The sequence below is a fragment of the Fonsecaea monophora genome (genome assembly GCF_001642475.1).
Source record: "Fonsecaea monophora strain CBS 269.37 chromosome Unknown Scaff1, whole genome shotgun sequence".
Lineage (NCBI taxonomy): Eukaryota > Fungi > Ascomycota > Eurotiomycetes > Chaetothyriales > Herpotrichiellaceae > Fonsecaea > Fonsecaea monophora.
Window position 1 is genome coordinate 974,516 of NW_019173932.1, and position 18,474 is coordinate 992,989.

Here is an 18,474-nt window from a genome sequence, read left to right on the forward strand (position 1 = left end):
AAGAATTCTGAGCCGTGCAGGGGCCCCGTGCAAGGGCCATGAGGACAATACTAATTACCCAAGCACCAAGCTGCCCAAGCAAAAAACGCATGGACGGAAACTCTTGATCCGGCCGACGAATCGGAAATTGTCCACTTCAACGTGCCCCCCGAGTTTCTTTCTGGGTACACCAGGTCAGCGGTGAGCATCACTATCTATTTCTACGAGATACAGAATTATTAATTATCAAGCCAGACGACAAGTGGAGATGGTGAGACAATCTGATACCAGTCCCTCGTACCTCGTACTTCTCACGGACTCGCAGCCAGCACCTAACCAAAGTCCAGCATCAACCTCCTCATCTCATCCATGACCCTGCTGACCTCGTCCTCCGAAAGCATATCTTCTGGGGCAAAGACACCCATGTCTAGGTACCCGTCTTCAACTCTAGCCTCGATATCAATAGCAGGCTGCAGAGACAAAATATCAGTCAATCAGCCAGAACAGAGCAAGGAGATGTGAGACGGGATGAACTTACCAAGCACCACTTCGTGCTATCCGCATTACACTCCATGCCGTCCATAAAAGGCGACGGCGCGTCAACCCCCTCAAATTTATCCTTCTTCCCCGAGGTTTCCGCATGGGTGATTCGAACGTTGCTCGCTTGGTCTCCAGACGATGATGAATCCTCATCACTTGGGAGGGATAAGAAATTGACAAACGTGTCCAGCTTGACTCCCGTCCACGTATTAATGTCCCTCATATCCACTCCGCAGTTCTCTGGCCGCGTGATTTCTCCCAGATCATGCTGGATCTGTAATGCCGACTGAAGAAGGGTCCCCCCAGATCGGATTCTCAATGGAACGATGCTGAATGTCGGAGCAAGTAGTTCCATGATCCCGTCGATATCAAGCGACCGGTTTGCAAGATAGACCCCAATCACAACATCCGATTTGGTATCTGTCGACTGTTGTTCTGTACCCAGGTGGCAACGTATACCCTCGTAAATCCTGGCATATGCGGCGAAGAAGAGTGCTTGAATGCTAAGGCCATGATGCTTTAGCTGCTTGATCAATCCCTCGAGCGGCACTAGTTTGGGATGGAATCTCTCAACGCGCCTTGCTGCGAATGAACCCCGACCCATGGGTTGAAGTGTACCTTCACCTTCGCCGAGATAACGCGTCCAGAATTCTTGAGCCATCGACCGAGATGCTCGGTTGTTCGAGATCAGAGTGCTCATATCCGTGTTGCACTTGGTCTGTGCGGTACCAGCACACAATCTCTCGAAGCGTGTGATCAGCAGCTGGAGACTCACAGCATCATACAAGGCGTGGTGGATGCGAAGTGTAACAAGCAATTCATCTCCTCGGACGTCGAATCGCACTGCCCAGGGGAAGCCATAGTTTGCCACTGCCTCGCTCTTGACGACCACTTGAAATGTTTCTGGCCATCCACCATCACTCTTGTGGATAAACAAAGTCCTCAGTATCGGAACTTCATCAACAAGCCTTTTCATTCCCTGCCTCAAATCCTCCAGCGAAACACCGGACGCTTTCAGCCAGAAAATGGGGAAGAACAAGCGCCCATTGCTTGCTCTCCACATATCAAGCATGTACGTTTGACCCGCGGTACATGGTATGATCATCTCGAGATCCTCCTCTGGTATTGTGAGGCCCCCCTTGATGTTCTCCGGAACAAACGAGATCTCCGCAAACCCGTTAGGTGTACGGGCCGTCTCCTGACCTGCGCGTTGGAGCTGTTCAGCAGCCACGGCCATCTTTTCAACCGTCTGTGATCTAATGATCGCGCTTACTGGAAGCCTAATGCCCTCTTTTCGGAGCAGAGTAGCAACTTTGATGGCGCTGACGCTATCCAGGCCGAGGTGGAACAGGCCCGTATTCTTTTTAATGTACTCTCTGTCCAAGTGGGATACTTTTGCAAGGACATCCCTAATGGCAGCCTCGGTTGAACTCCAGTTTTCGGGTCTGTGGGACTGCTGCTGATCTTGAGCAATGTGAGACGTCTTCCTTGGCCTGTCGCCCTTGCTGCGGATTAGATCTACTCCTGGGAGACCGCATATTGACACCTTTCCGCCTTCTTTGCCCAGAAGGTCTTGGTCAGGATTTCTCACCAGAGCTGCCAGGATAGTATCCAGTTTTTCCAGCACTGTCTGTCCAAATTCTTGGCTGGTAACTCCATCTTGGCATGCGAAAGTCCAGATCAGACCCTTTGCATCGCCCTCCAATTCAACATTGACAGGATACGGCGGCGTGATGGCTGTCTCGTCGGGCGTGACTTCGTTGTACAATGCTGGGAGCTCACGTTCGACAGTTGGAAGTTTTTGAAAGGTGAATAAAGTATCGAATAAATCTTCACTCACTCCTTGTCCTCGTGCCAGACGAAGAGCCTCACGTAGTGGAAAGTGCTGATTTTCCGAGACCCGCACAACTGCATCGTGCACTCTCCGGATGGCCTCTGCCTTGGTCATATTATCGTGAATGAGAGGTCTGAAAGCGACAGTGTTGAATGTTGGGAAGATCAGTTGATCCGAGCCCTCGGTTGTGCGCCCGGAAAGAACAAGCCCGAAGCATACATCCACCTGGCAGGTGTAGTGAATAAGTGCCATTGTCCAGCATGCAAGCCCCAAAGTCTGGAGCGTCACTCCTTGCTGCCTGCAGAAGTCGAGGGCTTTGGTTAAGCTGGTCGTGGACTGCTTGCGCAACAAAAACGCTGAGCCGTGGTGACTGTGATCATCGAGGGCCGCTTGTAGAGTGGTGGGTTGGATATCCCGCAGTTGAGACTCCCAGAACTCACGAGCCTTTGAGCTCTCGCCTTGTGTGATGATCTCCTCGAGGTGCTCCCTATATTGATCCAGGGCCGCTCCTCGGGCTCTGCTATGCGGGAACTGGTAGGTCTCAGTCACCTCCTGGTGCAGTAAGTGCAATGACCAGGCGTCGTACAAGGCATGCGGCATGGCAAGAACAAGAAATGAGGCAGTTTCATCGCGGACAATAGTGATACGAGTCCTTTGATCGACCAGTTGTTGCTCGTCTGGAACGTTTTTGAGGTTTCGGACCACATCATTCAGCTTCTCGTCAAGGACTGTCACCTCACTTCCATCCTTCACCACATATTGGAGAAAGGCCGTCTTTTTATCTGGAGACTCGACGACAGCAAAGCGCGTTCTCAAGATTGGCTCTGTCCGGGCGACTGTTTCCCACGCTTTTATCAGTCGGTTCAGATCAATGTCTGCAGCTAATTCGAAAGTCATGACATTGAGATACTTGTCAGATTCCAAGAGTAGGCCTTCCTGCATCGGTGTGACCGGAAAGATGGCTTGTACGTTGTCGAGTTCGACACCATGGCTCTGTAGCATACGTTGATAGCTGATCTGGCGTTCCTTAATGAAAGACGCCCTTTCGCGACTTGCTCTTTCGGCCTGGGTTTCCATGCTTGATGTAACCGCCGCAGCAATCCCTGCGACGGTTGGCGACCGCATGATGGTACTCACAGCCACTCTCAGACCCTTGTTCTTGACGCGAGCTGCGAGCTTCATTGCTTCTATACTGTCCAAGCCTAGTTCGAAGATCGTTGGCCTGTGACGGTGAATCATCTTTTCGTCCACAGAGGCGAGCTTGGCCATTTCCGAGCGAATGATTGTCTCTGTGTCGTTCAGTGCGGTATCGTTGTCTTCATGAACATGATTCGAGATTGTCAAGTCCGCTTTATGATCCCCACTCGGGGTCCTGGAGTCCTGTGATAGGCAAAAGTCCGGGGGTAGGATTGCGGTCATCTCTTCCGGCCTGCGAACAACGTCAAGATACATGTCTAACAACCGACTGGCGCTTTTCTTGTCCATGTATTGCGGCCTCGCAACTAGGGTGACGTCGAACTCGGAGCCGTTCTGCTCTACCTCGATATTCAGCGGATAATCTGGCGAGCTGTCTGTTGGAATCTCGCGCCAGAACGCGCGGTCCTCGACATCCGGTGCTGTCTTTTGGAAAACAAATAACGTGTCAAACAGAGTCTGGCTTGCACTTAGTCCAAGGAAGTGAACAACTTTCCTCAGAGGTGTATGTTGATACGGAATGATATCAACATTGAACTGATGGCACGCGCGGACGAGATTCGAGACTGCTGCACCATTGGTGAGAGAATTGATGGCACATGGCAGGGTATTGAACATTGGGCCAATCACATCCTCTATCTCTTCTGTGGCTGTGGCTCTGCCTGAGACTACCACACCTATTGTCGGGCTGGAGTTGAATTCTCTCTGCATCACATAGAGTAGCATAGCCTGGAAAAAGGCCGAGACTGTAACGTTCAATTCATTGCACAAGGTTTTCAAATGGTCAATGCTTAGATGATGCCTCAAGATGACAGCATGAGTATCTATCTCAAGCTCGGCATGGACCAATGGCAGCTTGTGAGGTTGGATGCGAGGGAGGTGTGACAGCCAGAATTCCTTCTCGTCTGGCAGCTGAGACAGTGGTCCATGGGGCAAGGCTTGATAGAACTGCATTTTCGGCTTCCAAGTCTCCTCTGGGTGCTGATACCGCTGCTTGACTTGCTTGAGCAGTATTGGAAGGCTGCTTCCATCATAAAGTCCATGAAATATCTGGAGTATCATGAAGCCGCCATCTCCGGACTTTCCCAATTGAACTTTCCAGGGCAAACACGTAGATAGGGACCTTGCAGATCTGACCCAGTCTCTGAAGGAGGACTTCTCGAACTTGCGAACGTCGCCATTTCTGGCTTCGCTGACGATCTTCACCCCGCTGTCGGTTTCGCGCAGCACAACTTGAGCAAAGCCATCTTCTGTTGGTACGAAGAATGTCCTGAGGATAGAAATCGACCGCTGGGAGGCATCCCACGCACTTTTCAGTCGCTGTATATCGGTGTTTGAATCGAGCTGAAAGAGGAAGCAGGAGAAATAAACTGTATCGTTAGGGTCGGCCTGCATTACCCGGGAAATCATGCCTTCTTGTAGTGGCGTACAAGGTGCGATGCACTCAATGCTTTCTAGGGAGACGTTCATGCTTTGTGCGATTGTTCCATTGTGGATGTTACTGAATGATTGGATTTTCTGGCGAGCAGTGTCCACGATGTCGTTCTGGTGTGAAGTGGCCTCCCGCGTAATGATTTGGGCAAGATCTTGGACGACAGAGTGCTTCAGGATCGTTCCCACTTCCGCGTTCTGGAATCCCTGGCGCTTGAGCGCTCTAGCGAGACCGATGGCTGAGATGGAGTCCAGCCCGAGTTCGAATAGTCTCGAACTTGGCTTGATGTCTGATATTTGGATTCGCAAGAAAGATGCTAGCACACTGGCCATCTCATTGTAATGCTGAAGGCCTTCTTGCGTCAAAAAATTTCTGTCGGATTCGTCTTGCGCTGAACCAGGCAGATGCTCCTCATATATCGCTTTCAGCGATTTCTGATCAACTTTATTGTTAACCGATAAGGGAAGAGATGAGACTGCAAGAATGTGTGAGGGCACCATGTACGCTGGCAATTTGTCAGAGCAGTTCAATCGAATCTTTGTAGCCAGGTCCTGAGTCTCCTTGTTAGTTACAATCGATGGTTTCTCGTTCTTTGCCCGTCTTTGAGCTGTAGAGAAGAAAGTCACAAGCTGATCTTTCTGTTGTGTTGGATGTTTCAAGACCATGGTAGCAACGTCCTTGACGCGACTATCCGCACTGAGAGCGACATGATTGATCTCCCCGATTTCCAAGCGCTGCCCACGCAACTTGACCTGATCGTCGATTCTGCCCAGAAATTCGAAGCTGTTGTCATGCAGGAGACGGACGAGATCACCAGTTCGGTAAACCCTCGTATCATATTCAGCCAACGTTACGAATTTCTCTGTTGTAAGGTCGGGTCGGTTGAGATATCCCTTTCCAACAAGAGGGCCAGACAAACAAAGCTCGCCGATCGCCCCACGGAGAACGGGAGTCTGCGACGAGGGCTCCAAAACGAAAGAGCCTACGTTGTCCCATTGTTGACCAATATTGGTTGGCTTCGCAGTCTTGGGTACTTGCCGGTGTACTGTGCAACCGATCGTCACTTCACTTGGCCCATAGAAATTGTAAAGACAACCCGTATCGCCCCAGGTCTCCAAGATATCCTGCCCGACTTGCTCACCGCCAACGATAAAGACTCCCTCGCATAGATTCGGCACTTCTTGGGGCGTGAGTAGCCTTGCCAAACTGGGGGTCAGGTCGAGATGAGTTATCTCAAGGGCGTTGATAGTCCCTGGAAGATCCTCGAACAAGAGATCTCGGGGTGCCGAAGTTACGATGATGCCTATGCTCCAGCTCCAGTATTGTTCAAGCACACTGACGTCGAAATGAAAGGACGCGAACTGCAGCCACCGGGATGATTCCTTCCATCGACCATCGAAAATCCGCTGGAAAGACAACATTGCCTGGACCGCGCTGTCATGGCTGATCAAGCATCCTTTGGGTGTTCCTGTAGTTCCCGAGGTGTACAGACAGTAGCAGACATCTTGTACTTGCAGTTCCTTCGAGAGTGAAGGCTTTTCGCTCGACAACTCCTTCCAACAGGCATTGTCAATGGCGAAACTACAAACGCCTGGAATGCTGTCAAATTCCGAGACCTTATCGTCAGTTGTGAGGACAATTCCACAGCCAGAATCGCGGAGGATGAATTCCTTTCTCGAAGTTGGCGCCCCGGGATCAATCGCAATGTAACCGCATCCTGATTTGAGAACCCCCAATATTGCAAAGGAGGCTTCGGGACATTTATCAAAACAAACAGCCACGAGACTTCCAACTTCTATGCCTTTGCTCTGGATCAGTCGAGCGATTTTGTTTCCATTCGAGTCCAACTGGGCATAAGTCCAAGTTTGCTTTATAGGGGTGTTCCTGTGAATGGTTTGCACAAATTCCAGGGCAATACTGTTGGGTTTCTCTCTTGCTGTCCGCTCCACAAATTCATGCAGGTAGCGGACCGTGGTCGGAATCCGTTCTTCTTTTGCAGGCACGATCGACAGGACAGATTTTGGCAGCGTCGAATTAGATGTCGTTTGTGCGAGCAGGACTTTCATCTGTTCTTCGAATTCTTGAAGGATATACACGGCTTGATCCGGTGGTATCACCTGGTTACGGAAAGTTGCCTGAAGATTCAACCCGTCGTTCTCTTGGGGTATGAGCTCCAAGGAGAGTGTATATTCTGCAGTTGCATCGTCTTTGGCGAGCGTCCACGGCCTCTTTGGGCCTTCGTCTGCATCGTATTTTTGCAGAACGATCACAGTATCGAACAGATCGCCTTCAGCCTGCACCCAACGCTTGATCGAGCTTAGTGGAGTATGCTGGTGTTTCAATATACCAGCGCATCGCTTAACGGCTGATTGTAAAAGATCACTCCTGTCTTGAGAGAGTCTCATCGCAAACGGGACGGTGTTGATACAAGGGAACGCTGCCTTGTTTTCCTCTTCCTCGGAATCCCGACCGGAGAGGATGACACCAAATGTGACATGATCCTGGCCAGTGTATGCCGAAAGTAATACAGACCAAGCTGCAGCAACCAAAGATTGCATTGTTGCTCCAGCATTTGCGCATGCATCCTCGAGGGTTTTTAGAGATAGACTGCACTGCCGAGTCGCGACGCAATAGTTGTCAACCTCTAGATTGTATACCCCCAACTCTGGAAAGCGAGTTGGGCACATATCAGCCGATACTTCCAACCAGAATGGCTTGGAACTTTCGTCTCTGCTCAAGCCTAAGATTTTTGAGACGACTGGAGCAAGAGAAGCACCAACGGGAAATTCGAAATCCGCATACGCACGTGCAACATCGGCCAATATGATATCTAGAGAATGTGCATCGTACAGAGCGTGCAGCATGGATAGTTCAAGGTTCAGAGCGGAGCCATTTTTGGTCACCCGAATGAGCCATGGTGGTTCAGTGAGATTGTCCATGTTTCTTGATTTGGCTTCACCTCTCTCTTGGGGTATTTGCACTGAATCGTCAACCCAAGGTAGCTGTACTGCATCTGGTAGATAGGTTATCATGACGAATGGAGTCTGGGGATCGTCGGTCTCAGCGAAACCAGTCCTTAGCATTGCGTGTCTTTGCATAGCAAGACTCCATGCATGCTTTAATCTTGGTACATCCACGTCTTTATCCAAGCCGAAATGCATGTGATTGAGATAGAGCATGTAACTCGATCGGAGGAACTGCGAAAGAATCCCTGATTGAGTAGGTGTGCAGGGCCATATGGACTGGACATGAGTCTCGTCGAGGCCGTTATTCTGACAGATAGATCGGCGACAACGCTTTTCGTAGGACTCAAGGTCAAAAGTCGCATGCTTGGAGTCTCGTGGCGCCCCTGAATCGCATATTTTGGCGATATTTCCGAGGCTTGCAGCTTCCAAAATAGCTCCAGTCGATATGTCGAATCCGCTTTTCCGCAGCCGTGCTGCAATCTGTACGGCATTAATGCTGTCGAAGCCAAGACTGAATACTGTCGTGTCTCTGAAGATCTTTGAATGCGAACCAGGCTTCAATTGGACGAGTATGTCCCTCACCAATATTTCCGTTCGAGACAGTGTTTCATTGATGTGCCCCGGTGCATCAAAGGAGTCTGTGGGTGGTGTGGAGGCAAGAACAGTGAATGGCGTAGAAGCCTGTAGTCGTGGCAACATGCCAGCAATAAATGAATGATCCAATGTTCTTGACTGCGGATATCTGGCCGTGTGGATGAGAAGGGCGTCGTACATGTCCAGAAATCGACCGAGTATCTTCTTCTCAGCTACTTCAGAGTGCAGTCTCAAGGTGATGGCATCGGCCTGTGAATCCATCGTAATCTCAAGTATGAAAGGGAAAGACATATCCCCTGATTCCTCAACCAGAGTCCAAACCTGATGGTCGAGCCGCAGTCCGTCTTGTTGGAGCAGAAGAAGTGTATCAAATAACGTTCTGCCTTGGGTGTCTACGGCTCGCTGGATTCGACGAAGCGAGCTCGACTGATGTGGTAGAGTCTCGACATTTATCTGCTGAAAGCCCTTGCACAATTCTTGATTCGATTCGTCTGGGCGCAATTGTACTCTGGTTGGAACTGTGTTGAAGCATGGAGCGACCAGCGTTTCCACACCGTCGATAGGAAGGTTCCGACCGCTAAGGACATTTCCAAAGCAGATATCCTGACTACCAAAGAGGCGAGAGAGAAACCGACCCCACGAAGCTTGAAATAGAGCCAATGGAGTCGAATGTATCTTTCGCGCACATCGTTGCACTTCTGAGACAGACATCGCAGACCATCGTTCAACCAACAAATGAGTGCCAGGAGCAGCCTTGTCCTCAGGCAATATGGCTTCACTTAGTTTGTATACTGTAGCTCCCTGTAGCTTTCTCCGCCAGAAATCATATGTATCATCCGTGTTCGACATCTCCATGAACGACAGATAGCTATCGAAGGGGGTTGTCGGAGCCGGTTGGTGACCGTGGTACAGGGATTGAATCTCGTCTAACAGAACGGCCATTGCCTCTGCGTCGTATAGACAGTGGTGCATTCTCAGGATTAGCTCTGTCTTCCCTCTGACTTCAAGGCTCCATGGAGGGACCATGAGACCCTCCAAATCATAGCTCAACTGTTGGGTATCTTCTTCAAACCAGGGAAGCTGGAAATTCTTCAAGACTGCTTGCACAAAAGGAGAATCAGCGGAGTCAGTTGCGACAAAGCCTGTACGAAGGATCTGGTGTCTTGCTAATGCGTCCCCCCAGGCATGTCGTAACCTCGGGACGCTGCCACTGACATTGAAGCGCAGAGTGTTCCGATAGGCTCGAGAAGAAGTATTCATCGAGCTGATGACCATAGATTCTTGTAGAGGAGTACAGGGAAGGATCCTCTCGACTTCCAGGCCAGCCCGCGAATACAAACTGCGGATTTCCTCTTCCCACTTTTCAGGGAAACGACCCATATTATTCTTGCCGTTACATGGATTGTGCTGCGGAACATGTTTCTCAATGTATCTCCCTAGTTGTGAGATGGATGGGTTCTGCATCAACGAGGATATCTCCACCATAGGATAATGGTCTCGCAGTGCTCTTGAGACGCGTATTGCGCTGATCGAATCCAGACCAAGGGCATAGAAAGAGGTAGTACGGCTGATATTTGCAAGGCTGACTCCAAGCGCATCGGCCACGGCACGGGCAAGAATTTTCTCGGAATAGGAGAGTTGATCAACACCTTCTGGCTTGCTGCCTCTAGACGTGGCTTGGAGCTGTTCTGTGCTGAGATTTTGATAATGGGAGATCAAATCCGAGCGATTGATCTTTCCCTGGCGCGTCAGAGGTATCTTGTCAAGGTGGATGAGGCTATCAGGTATCATGTAGTCTGGCAAGCTATTTGCCAACGTTTCGAAGATGGTGGCATTCATGTCGTCGGGGTCTGCAGATCTGTAGGATTGGCGTGGTGTCCAGAAAGCAACCAGACTCGCACTTTCATTTCCTCTGGTAACGACCAGGGATACCGCATCTTCAACTTGACTGCACCTCACCAAGGCGGAATTGACCTCTCCTAGTTCAATTCTCTGTCCCCGGAGCTTGACCTGGTCGTCCTCGCGACCTAATACGACTAAGGAATCATCGCAAAGAAGCCTTCCGATGTCGCCTGAGCGGTAGAGCCGACCATATTCAGGATGATCAAAGAAGCTCTTCGAGGTCAGCACCGGATCGATATATCCGCGTCCGACCTGTTCTCCCCCGATCCATATCTCACCTACACCTCCCTTGATAACTTGCTGAAAATGCAGGGTGGACTGGTGACGGGATGAATCAGTGGTACCGGACTGCTTCGGGGTCTGCCTTTGGCAAATGAAGACGGATGTGTTCAGCAACGGAGGACCAACATTATTTGGCAGGTCGGATTTCGAGACCTTGGGGCGGACGTTACATATGTTTGTTGTCTCACTCGGACCGTAGCCTTGGTACAGTCCACGGTCAGCCCAATCCGAGAAAACTTTCGAGTTCATAGGTTCTCCAGCAGTAACCAGCAATTTCACCTTTGGGACGTTGTCAGGTCGAACAAGAGCAGCTACCGAAGGCGTCATGCTCAAATGCGTGATATCCAGCTGTTTGATGAAGAATTCCAGGTCTCTAAACAGCACATCATTTGACGCTGTGCACAAAGTTATACCTTTGTGCCATGCCCAGAAGATCTCAAAAACCGAGACGTCGAAGGCTGGTGAGCAGGCTTGAAGCAGTCGATCCGTCTCGGGGTGGCAGGGGTAAATACGTGACAACTCCTCCAGATTGCTGAGCAAGTTTCGACGGCTGAGGAGGACGCCCTTCGGAACACCAGTGCTGCCAGACGTGAATACAGCGTATGCTAATTGATCACTTTTCAAAGACCGGTGGTTATCAGTATTTGTCATGGAATTCTGTTCCAACACGCTGGCAATGGAGACAGGCGTTGGCGCATCTATCTCGTTCGATAAAGGCACATCCCCGGTGAACAAGGTAAGCCTGCATTTGGCTTCGCTCAAAATTTGGCGAATTCGAGCAGCGGGCGTTCGCGGGTCGATGCACATATAAGCGCCCCCAGCTATGATGGTCCCGAGGATGCCAATATATAGTTGAGACGATCGAGGGCCTATCAGACAGACAAGATCGTCAATCTGCACGTTGTACTTAGTCTGTAACACCCGGCCGACAATCCGGGCGCGTTTGTGGAGGTCTCCATAAGTGAGGATTTCCTTTGTCACCTGGCTCGTACGCTCGTCGATACTAAGCACGAATTCGACGGCTGCTCTGCCTGGACACGATTCTGCAAGACTTGAGATAGTGGTTGTCAGATCAAAGTCTTCGCTGAACTTTCGGAAGCTCGTGTTGGTCGAGGACAAGGTGTTCTTGTCAAAACTTTCCCAGAAGTAGTTCAGACTAAGGTCAAGGTTGCTCACGATTCGAGAGGCAGCGTTGTCCAACTGATGAGTTATAAGCCTTGCTTGATCTTCTGGAATAAGGTCCGTGTCGAACGTCAACTTCAAATAGACCTGACCTTGACGGGGTTCGAATTCTAGCACAATGGCATAGTCCAAGGTATCTTGCGATCTCAGGCTTGCAACTTTGGAACGATCCCTATCATCCACTTCGCTGTCTTGTTGCCAAACACACAGCGTATCGAACAACCTGTCCCCATGGCGGAGACCTGCTGCATTGTTGATGTTCCTTAATGTAATGCTCCCATGTCGAAGAAACTGGTTGCGTTGCCTTTGAACGTAATTGAGGACATCATGTACCGTCCTTAGAGCACTGACATCCATGCGGAGAGGGAATAACGAGAGACACGGCCCAATGATGGATTCGATCCCTGCCAGTGAGAAATGGCGACCAGCCACAACCACTCCGACTGCGACGTCGGCGCTATCGAGATACGATGAGAGCAAAAGTGACCATGCCGCCTCCAAAATCGTCTCTCGACTGCACCGCGCAATTGACGCAAAGTGAGAGAGCTGTTCATAAGTTATGGCGAGTGGCGACTCTGTGGTTTTTCTGGGTGTTCTCTCCAGTCGAACAGGTGTTAGCATCGGAAATGCTGAGGGCTTGAAGTCCTGCAGTTGATTTCGCCAATACTCAACATTTTCTGTCTGCTCCGACCTCAAGCGATCGTGCTCGCTCGAGCGAAATTCGGAAAATTGAGTCCTGACGGGCGCGTTTTCTCCAGAGAGGATGACATTCAAATCGTCTAGGATCAAGTCCCAAGACCATCCATCATACAACGCATGGTGAATCCATACCAAGACATCTCTTTCATCCTCTGTTCCGGCATTTTCCAGCTTCAAGGGGTGCAGAATACTCAATTCAGGGTCGTCTGAGAGGTCTCGCCACACGACTTGAGCAAAGGGCATCTCTTGTTTCCCGGTCGGGACGAATCCGGATCGCAAGATCTCATTGTTCCTTGAAAGCTTTTGAAATGCCTGGCGCAAGTGTTGCAGTGTCAGACTCGACCCGAGTTTGAGCCAAATTCTGTTGAAATTCTGATCTTCTTTTGCGGCGGTTTCAACTAGCATTGCAACCTGCATGTTACTGCAGGGCAATATCTTTTCATAGGGCAGTTTGGGGCTCGAGTTGTTCAGGTCATGTATCACTTTTGCCGTGATGCGTTTCCATTCGTCTGAAGTTGCGTAGTCAGGCTGTGTCCTTTCACTTGTTGCATCTTTTGACTTGGTGATAAGACTTGAGAGCGTGGCCACATTGTCGGCTTCTGAGATCATCGCGGCATTGACACAGTTGTACTGTTGGCGTAATCGAGACGCAATCTTGATGGTTCGGAGAGAATCAACACCCAATGACCAGAACGAGGTCAGCCTGTCAACTGGGCATCTCAGCTCATCGCTCAATACTCGGCCTACATTCTCCTCTACCGAGTTCTTAAAAGAGGGTTCGTGGGTGATTGACACCCGGCGTTCTCGATAGTTTCGTTCAAGTGCTTTGCGGTCAATCTTCCCAGAAGGTAGTCGAGGCACATTGTCGTCGAGCAGCACAATCTCACCTGGACGCATGTAGGGTGGTAACCATGCCTTGCATTGGTCGGAGACATTGGAGACCTTGACATTATGATCTGCAGCGCAAAAAAGGACGAGGACGTCGTCAATGACGCTTGCAATGGCAAGGTGAACACCATCGGTCTTCGAGGCAATCTCTTCAATTTCTCCCAATTCAACCCTCTGACCTCGGAGTTTGACTTGGCCGGAGGTCATGCGTCCCAGGATCTCAAGCTCCCCATCAGGACGGCAAATTGCTCGATCTCCGGTTTTGTAGATTGGCCCGTAGCCATCAAGTTCAACAAACGCAGCTTGGTTCTGCTCCGGCCGATTCAGGTATCCATCAGCAAGCTGACCTGCAACCGCCAGCTCCCCAGGTTCGCCAACTGGTGCGATTCCAAGCGCTTCGCCTTCCTTGAGGATAAAAGCTGTGACCGTGGACAGCGGTCTCCCAATCCTGCGTACCGATGCATCAGCCGCTAGCTGGGGTGCCACAGTGCAATGTATCGCCGCCTCCGTAGGACCATACATAGCATACAGCATGCTCGCCTTATCTGTGCTTCCTCCGAATTCGGAAACGACTTGAGCTGTAAGCATTTCACCAATTGTCAGTAGCGTCTTTAAGCAAGGGGCAGCCTTTCTGGTTCTCAATAACGTCCCCGCGACCGTGGGGGTGAGTTCCGCAGCGTCCGCATCCAAGACTTGGATAGTGGCAGGTAAATCAGTAAGCATTCGCTCACGGTCGCAACCCACTAGTGTCGCTCCCCGGAAAAATGGAAAGAATATCTCAAATATAGAGACGTCGAACGTTGGTGAAGCAAATTGTAAAAAGCGTTTAAAGAGAGGGATATGCTCGTCATGCGCAAGCAATGACTGTGACACTGACAAATGCGATACTACAACACCCTTGGGAAGTCCTGTAGAGCCTGAAGTGTACATGACATACGCTGGACTGGAGGGTGTGATGCACTCGTGGCTTTGAGGACGGGCATCCTCCGCCTGCGCCGAACGCGATGTCCGTTCGAGTGCTTCCAAAGATACAGTCTTGCATTGGACGGTTGACAGTGCATCCTCAAAAGCAGCCCTTGTGGTGGTGGTCGCCAGCACGAAGGTTGACTGCGTATCTTGGAGAATAAATTTCAGTCTCTCCGGAGGTACATCTTGGCTGACAGGGCAGAAGGCAGAGCCAGACTTCAATACTGCCACCAATGCCACGTATAATTCTGGTGACTGAGGGATGATGACAGGAATTATGCTTCTTCTATCCCTTTTGGGCGAGATATACTCTTGGATATCCTGAGACAGGAGGTCCGTGAGGCGATGGAACTCGTCGTAGGTAAGAGCAACGCGTCCATTGTCCGCCAGTAGGAAGTCTAGAATGAGATTATCAGAGGATGTCGCTATCAGCTCGTGCAGTAACTGTGGCCCAGGTAGTAATTGACGATGTTTGTTGACAATTGAGAGCTCGTGAGGAGGATGGTAGCCATTGACGAGCGACGGCATATTGGTCATTGGCGACGGTAATGAAGAGCTTTGAGAGAGATTAGTATGAACGAGCGAGAGAAAGGAGAGACAGAGCTTTTGCGTGTGCGTGTGTGTGAGTGTGAGTGTGTGAGATGCGTGGGTGCAACACTTGTTACAGTATTCAATGACACACCACTAGACGAGGGAGTGAAGGCGTTTGATCGGCAACGTCATGTAGAGCTGTTGCTCCGATGTCTGTGTCTCTTGGCCTACCCTGGTCCGCTCTGGTGAGCTCTGGATCAAGGATCTTTTGATGGTGGACGAGGTAGCATTGACTGCGTGGCTGCTCAAAGCTAACCGCCGAGAACGTGATGGAAGTGGAAGGTGATCTCGACAACGGAGCCCCTCATGCTCATCGCAGGCAAAGGTGCACCTCTACCATTCTCTTGTCAACGTCAATGCGGGCACAGCCAAGCTGCTCTTCATGCATTACTGTCAATCGAATACTCGGTCCACTCGACAAACCTGGTCCGCTTAAAGTCACAGGAGAAAGAAAAAAAAAATTAGTTTCATGCTCAAAGCCTCGTCTGATGTATGCCACGGTCGCTATGAGAGAAACAGCGGGGCTTTTGTCCACATCGCCTGGGCCCTAACGGTCCCTCACGGTCCCTCCACCTGCGACAATCCAAACTAAGTGGTCCAGGCCAGACTCCGACATCATGCCGTGACAAAAGATTATCAGATAATCTCCCCGATTATCAGATAAAATTTTCCCTCCGCAATCGGATCTAATGTACTTGGGGCCAGGGCAACAGGGGGAAGAGATGGCGTGACGTATTCATGGACAAGGATGTTTGGATGCATGTGTGTTTCATTGCCCACCACGATCCTCCAATACCATCTCCATCTCATCGCATCGACCAGTGGCTGCTGGGTGGATGATCGGGTCATTGACCAGACACACCGGTGGAGGGACAACAGCTGCCACCCAGCTGCTAGTCACCGCAGGGTAATTCATTATTACCGGACGATTCCGCGTCGATGTCTTGATGGCTTCAACCTTGCCACCTGCACCAATACAGAGAGCCTGGTGAGCCCCTCTTCCCCTAGTCGTTACTCAATTATACACACCGAGTACTTGATTGATCTATGATCTAGCATCTATTCCTAGCTTCAAATGCCATTGCTTTCCTCTCTTGAGAAAGCTGTCGCACAACCCGATCTGCTTTTCTTTCTGTCATTGTCTGGAACTTGATCTCCCCCCAGGTACCTCACCTTACATTGTATTGCTACTTGTACTCGACCTCCTTTCTCATGGCTCCGGGGATTCTGTCCAGTACCAATGGACACGACCATCACTCAGACCCGGCGAGCCCCACGAACGGCGTCAATGGCTGGACTTCTGAGTCTTTGAGCAACGGGCAGCGCACAGACCTCGCTGCACCTGGCTTCTATTCTGCTGCTCCAGGAGAGGTCAACGACCTTGTATGCGTGGGCTTTGGGCCAGCCTCTCTCGCCATTGCGGTCGCGCTCCATGATTCGCTGCGCGCTCAAAAAGCAGCCAACCCTGAGGTCGCCACTCCCACCGTCCGCTTCTTGGAAAGACAGCAGACGTTCAAATGGCATGCGGGAATGCTGCTTCCCGGCGCAAAGATGCAAATTTCATTCATCAAAGATCTTGCCACCCTGCGAAACCCCACAAGCCAGTTCACTTTTTTGAACTATCTCAAGGAACACGATCGACTGGTGCAGTTCTCCAACTTGGGCACCTTCTTGCCGTCTCGGCTGGAGTTTGACGACTATCTGCAGTGGGCAGCACGCCACTTCGAGCATGTGGTCGAATACAGTCAAGAGGTCGAATCGATCCTCCCACGCAGACTGTCTGGGACGGACAAGTATGACTGCTTCGAGGTAGTGTCACGGAACCTCGTCACCGGCAGAACTATGAGCTTCCTAGGCCGAAACGTCGTGATAGCGGTGGGCGGGCGACCTGCCAGGCCGGCGCTATTTCCACCCTACCATGATCGTATTCTGCACTCATCTGAATACAACACGAGAATCAGCCGGGTGTTGCCAGACAGGGACCAGAATTACAGCATTGCTGTCGTGGGTGGCGGCCAAAGTGCTGCCGAGGTCTTCAATGATCTCCATCACCGCTATCCCAACGCCACAACCAGGCTCATCATTCGAGACTCTGCGCTCCGGCCAAGTGATGACTCACCATTTGTCAATGAAGTCTTCAATCCAGAAGCAGTCGATACTTTCTTCGACCAACCAGAAGATATACGGGCTGAGAATGTGAAGAGGAACAAGGCCACCAATTACAGTGTTGTGCGGCTCGAACTGATTGAGAAGCTTTACGACGATCTTTATCTCCAGGGAATCAAGCAACCAGACAAACGTCTGTGGCAGCATCAGATTTTGCCATTGAGGGAAATCTCGGCAGTGGTGACTGATGGACCTAACAAACGGGTCGAGCTGGTCCTGTCCGACCTCAACCCGTTGAACGTAAACGGTGAAGAGAAGCTGTCGGTCGATGCCGTCGTGTTAGCCACTGGCTATCAGCGTGATGCGCATGTCGATATGCTTAGAGCTTGTCAGGATATCAATTCGAGATCGGATGGGCACTGGCAACCAGGACGTAACTACGCTTTGAAGTTGAATCGTGCAGCTGTGCAGGATGGCACCGGTATTTGGCTGCAAGGATGCAATGAGGCCACGCACGGCTTGTCTGATTCTCTGTTGTCAATTCTATCCACTCGAAGTGGCGAGTTGGTGGATTCCATCTTCGGAATCAACGCGAATCCCAAACATCACTGAGACAAGGCTGGTCTTAAAGTATGTACCTTTCGCGAGAATATCGAGAACGATGCAATTCATTCCTTTTCCTTGGTGAGCGAGAAAAGGAGTCCAAGACAGGCAGCTCGGCGGCAGCAGGTTGAAGACGAGTCGATGTTACGTGGTGGGTGGTTATGAACATGGGTATTTGATTAGTGGTAGACCGGCGAATATCCCTTGCACCGAGCCTGTTGCTCCCAAACTATTAGCGCTTTTTTCTTCTCTTGTTGTAATAGACGTTTCCTCAGCAGAGTGCCAGTCCCGGAGGAGCCGATGCCCTTGTCTACATAGTTGTGGAGGGTCCAATAGAGGCTGCCGACAGTTTTGGCGGAGGTCGAAACGCACACAAGTCATAGGTTGGGGGAGCGCCACCTCCGCAAAGAGGTTACAGGTCTGGAGGCGCAGATGCCTGATGGAAGCGGCTTAGAGACGAGGTTATGTCCATGCCCGTTGGTCAGTCCTTGTGCAAGTTCCCGGGTCAGCCAACTGCCGTCCGGAGAAAAGGCGCAGGAGGGTGGACTAGCTGGGCTTCGAAGCGGTCGCCTCGTAGAGACAACATCTTGTCCTCATTTTCAAACTGCTACGAGGGAAAGTGAATCGGCCGTAGGGTCAAGGAGAGACGTGAGGTGTGAAGAGAGGCAAACCCGACAAACTGCTCCTAATTTTCTGGATTCGGAATCTCAGTCTTT

The 18,474-nt window shown here is 50.8% G+C and overlaps 2 protein-coding genes across 2 annotated transcripts; one reads left to right on the forward strand and one right to left on the reverse strand.

The window, feature by feature from the left end:
- Positions 1–311: 311 nt before the first annotated feature.
- On the reverse strand, positions 312–14,986 carry AYO21_00334 (hypothetical protein; the record flags this gene model as incomplete). The annotated part of the gene is made up of 3 exons (XM_022650324.1): positions 312–449; positions 518–8,788; positions 8,861–14,986. 3 exons carry the CDS (start codon positions 14,984–14,986, stop codon positions 312–314), a joined length of 14,535 nt encoding a protein of 4,844 aa, XP_022517650.1.
- A 1,275-nt stretch (positions 14,987–16,261) lies between these two features.
- AYO21_00335 (hypothetical protein) lies at positions 16,262–17,767 on the forward strand (the record flags this gene model as incomplete). The annotated part of the gene is made up of 1 exon (XM_022650325.1): positions 16,262–17,767. The coding sequence occupies one exon, from the start codon at positions 16,262–16,264 to the stop codon at positions 17,765–17,767; it is 1,506 nt and encodes a 501-aa protein (XP_022517651.1).
- Positions 17,768–18,474: the final 707 nt, after the last annotated feature.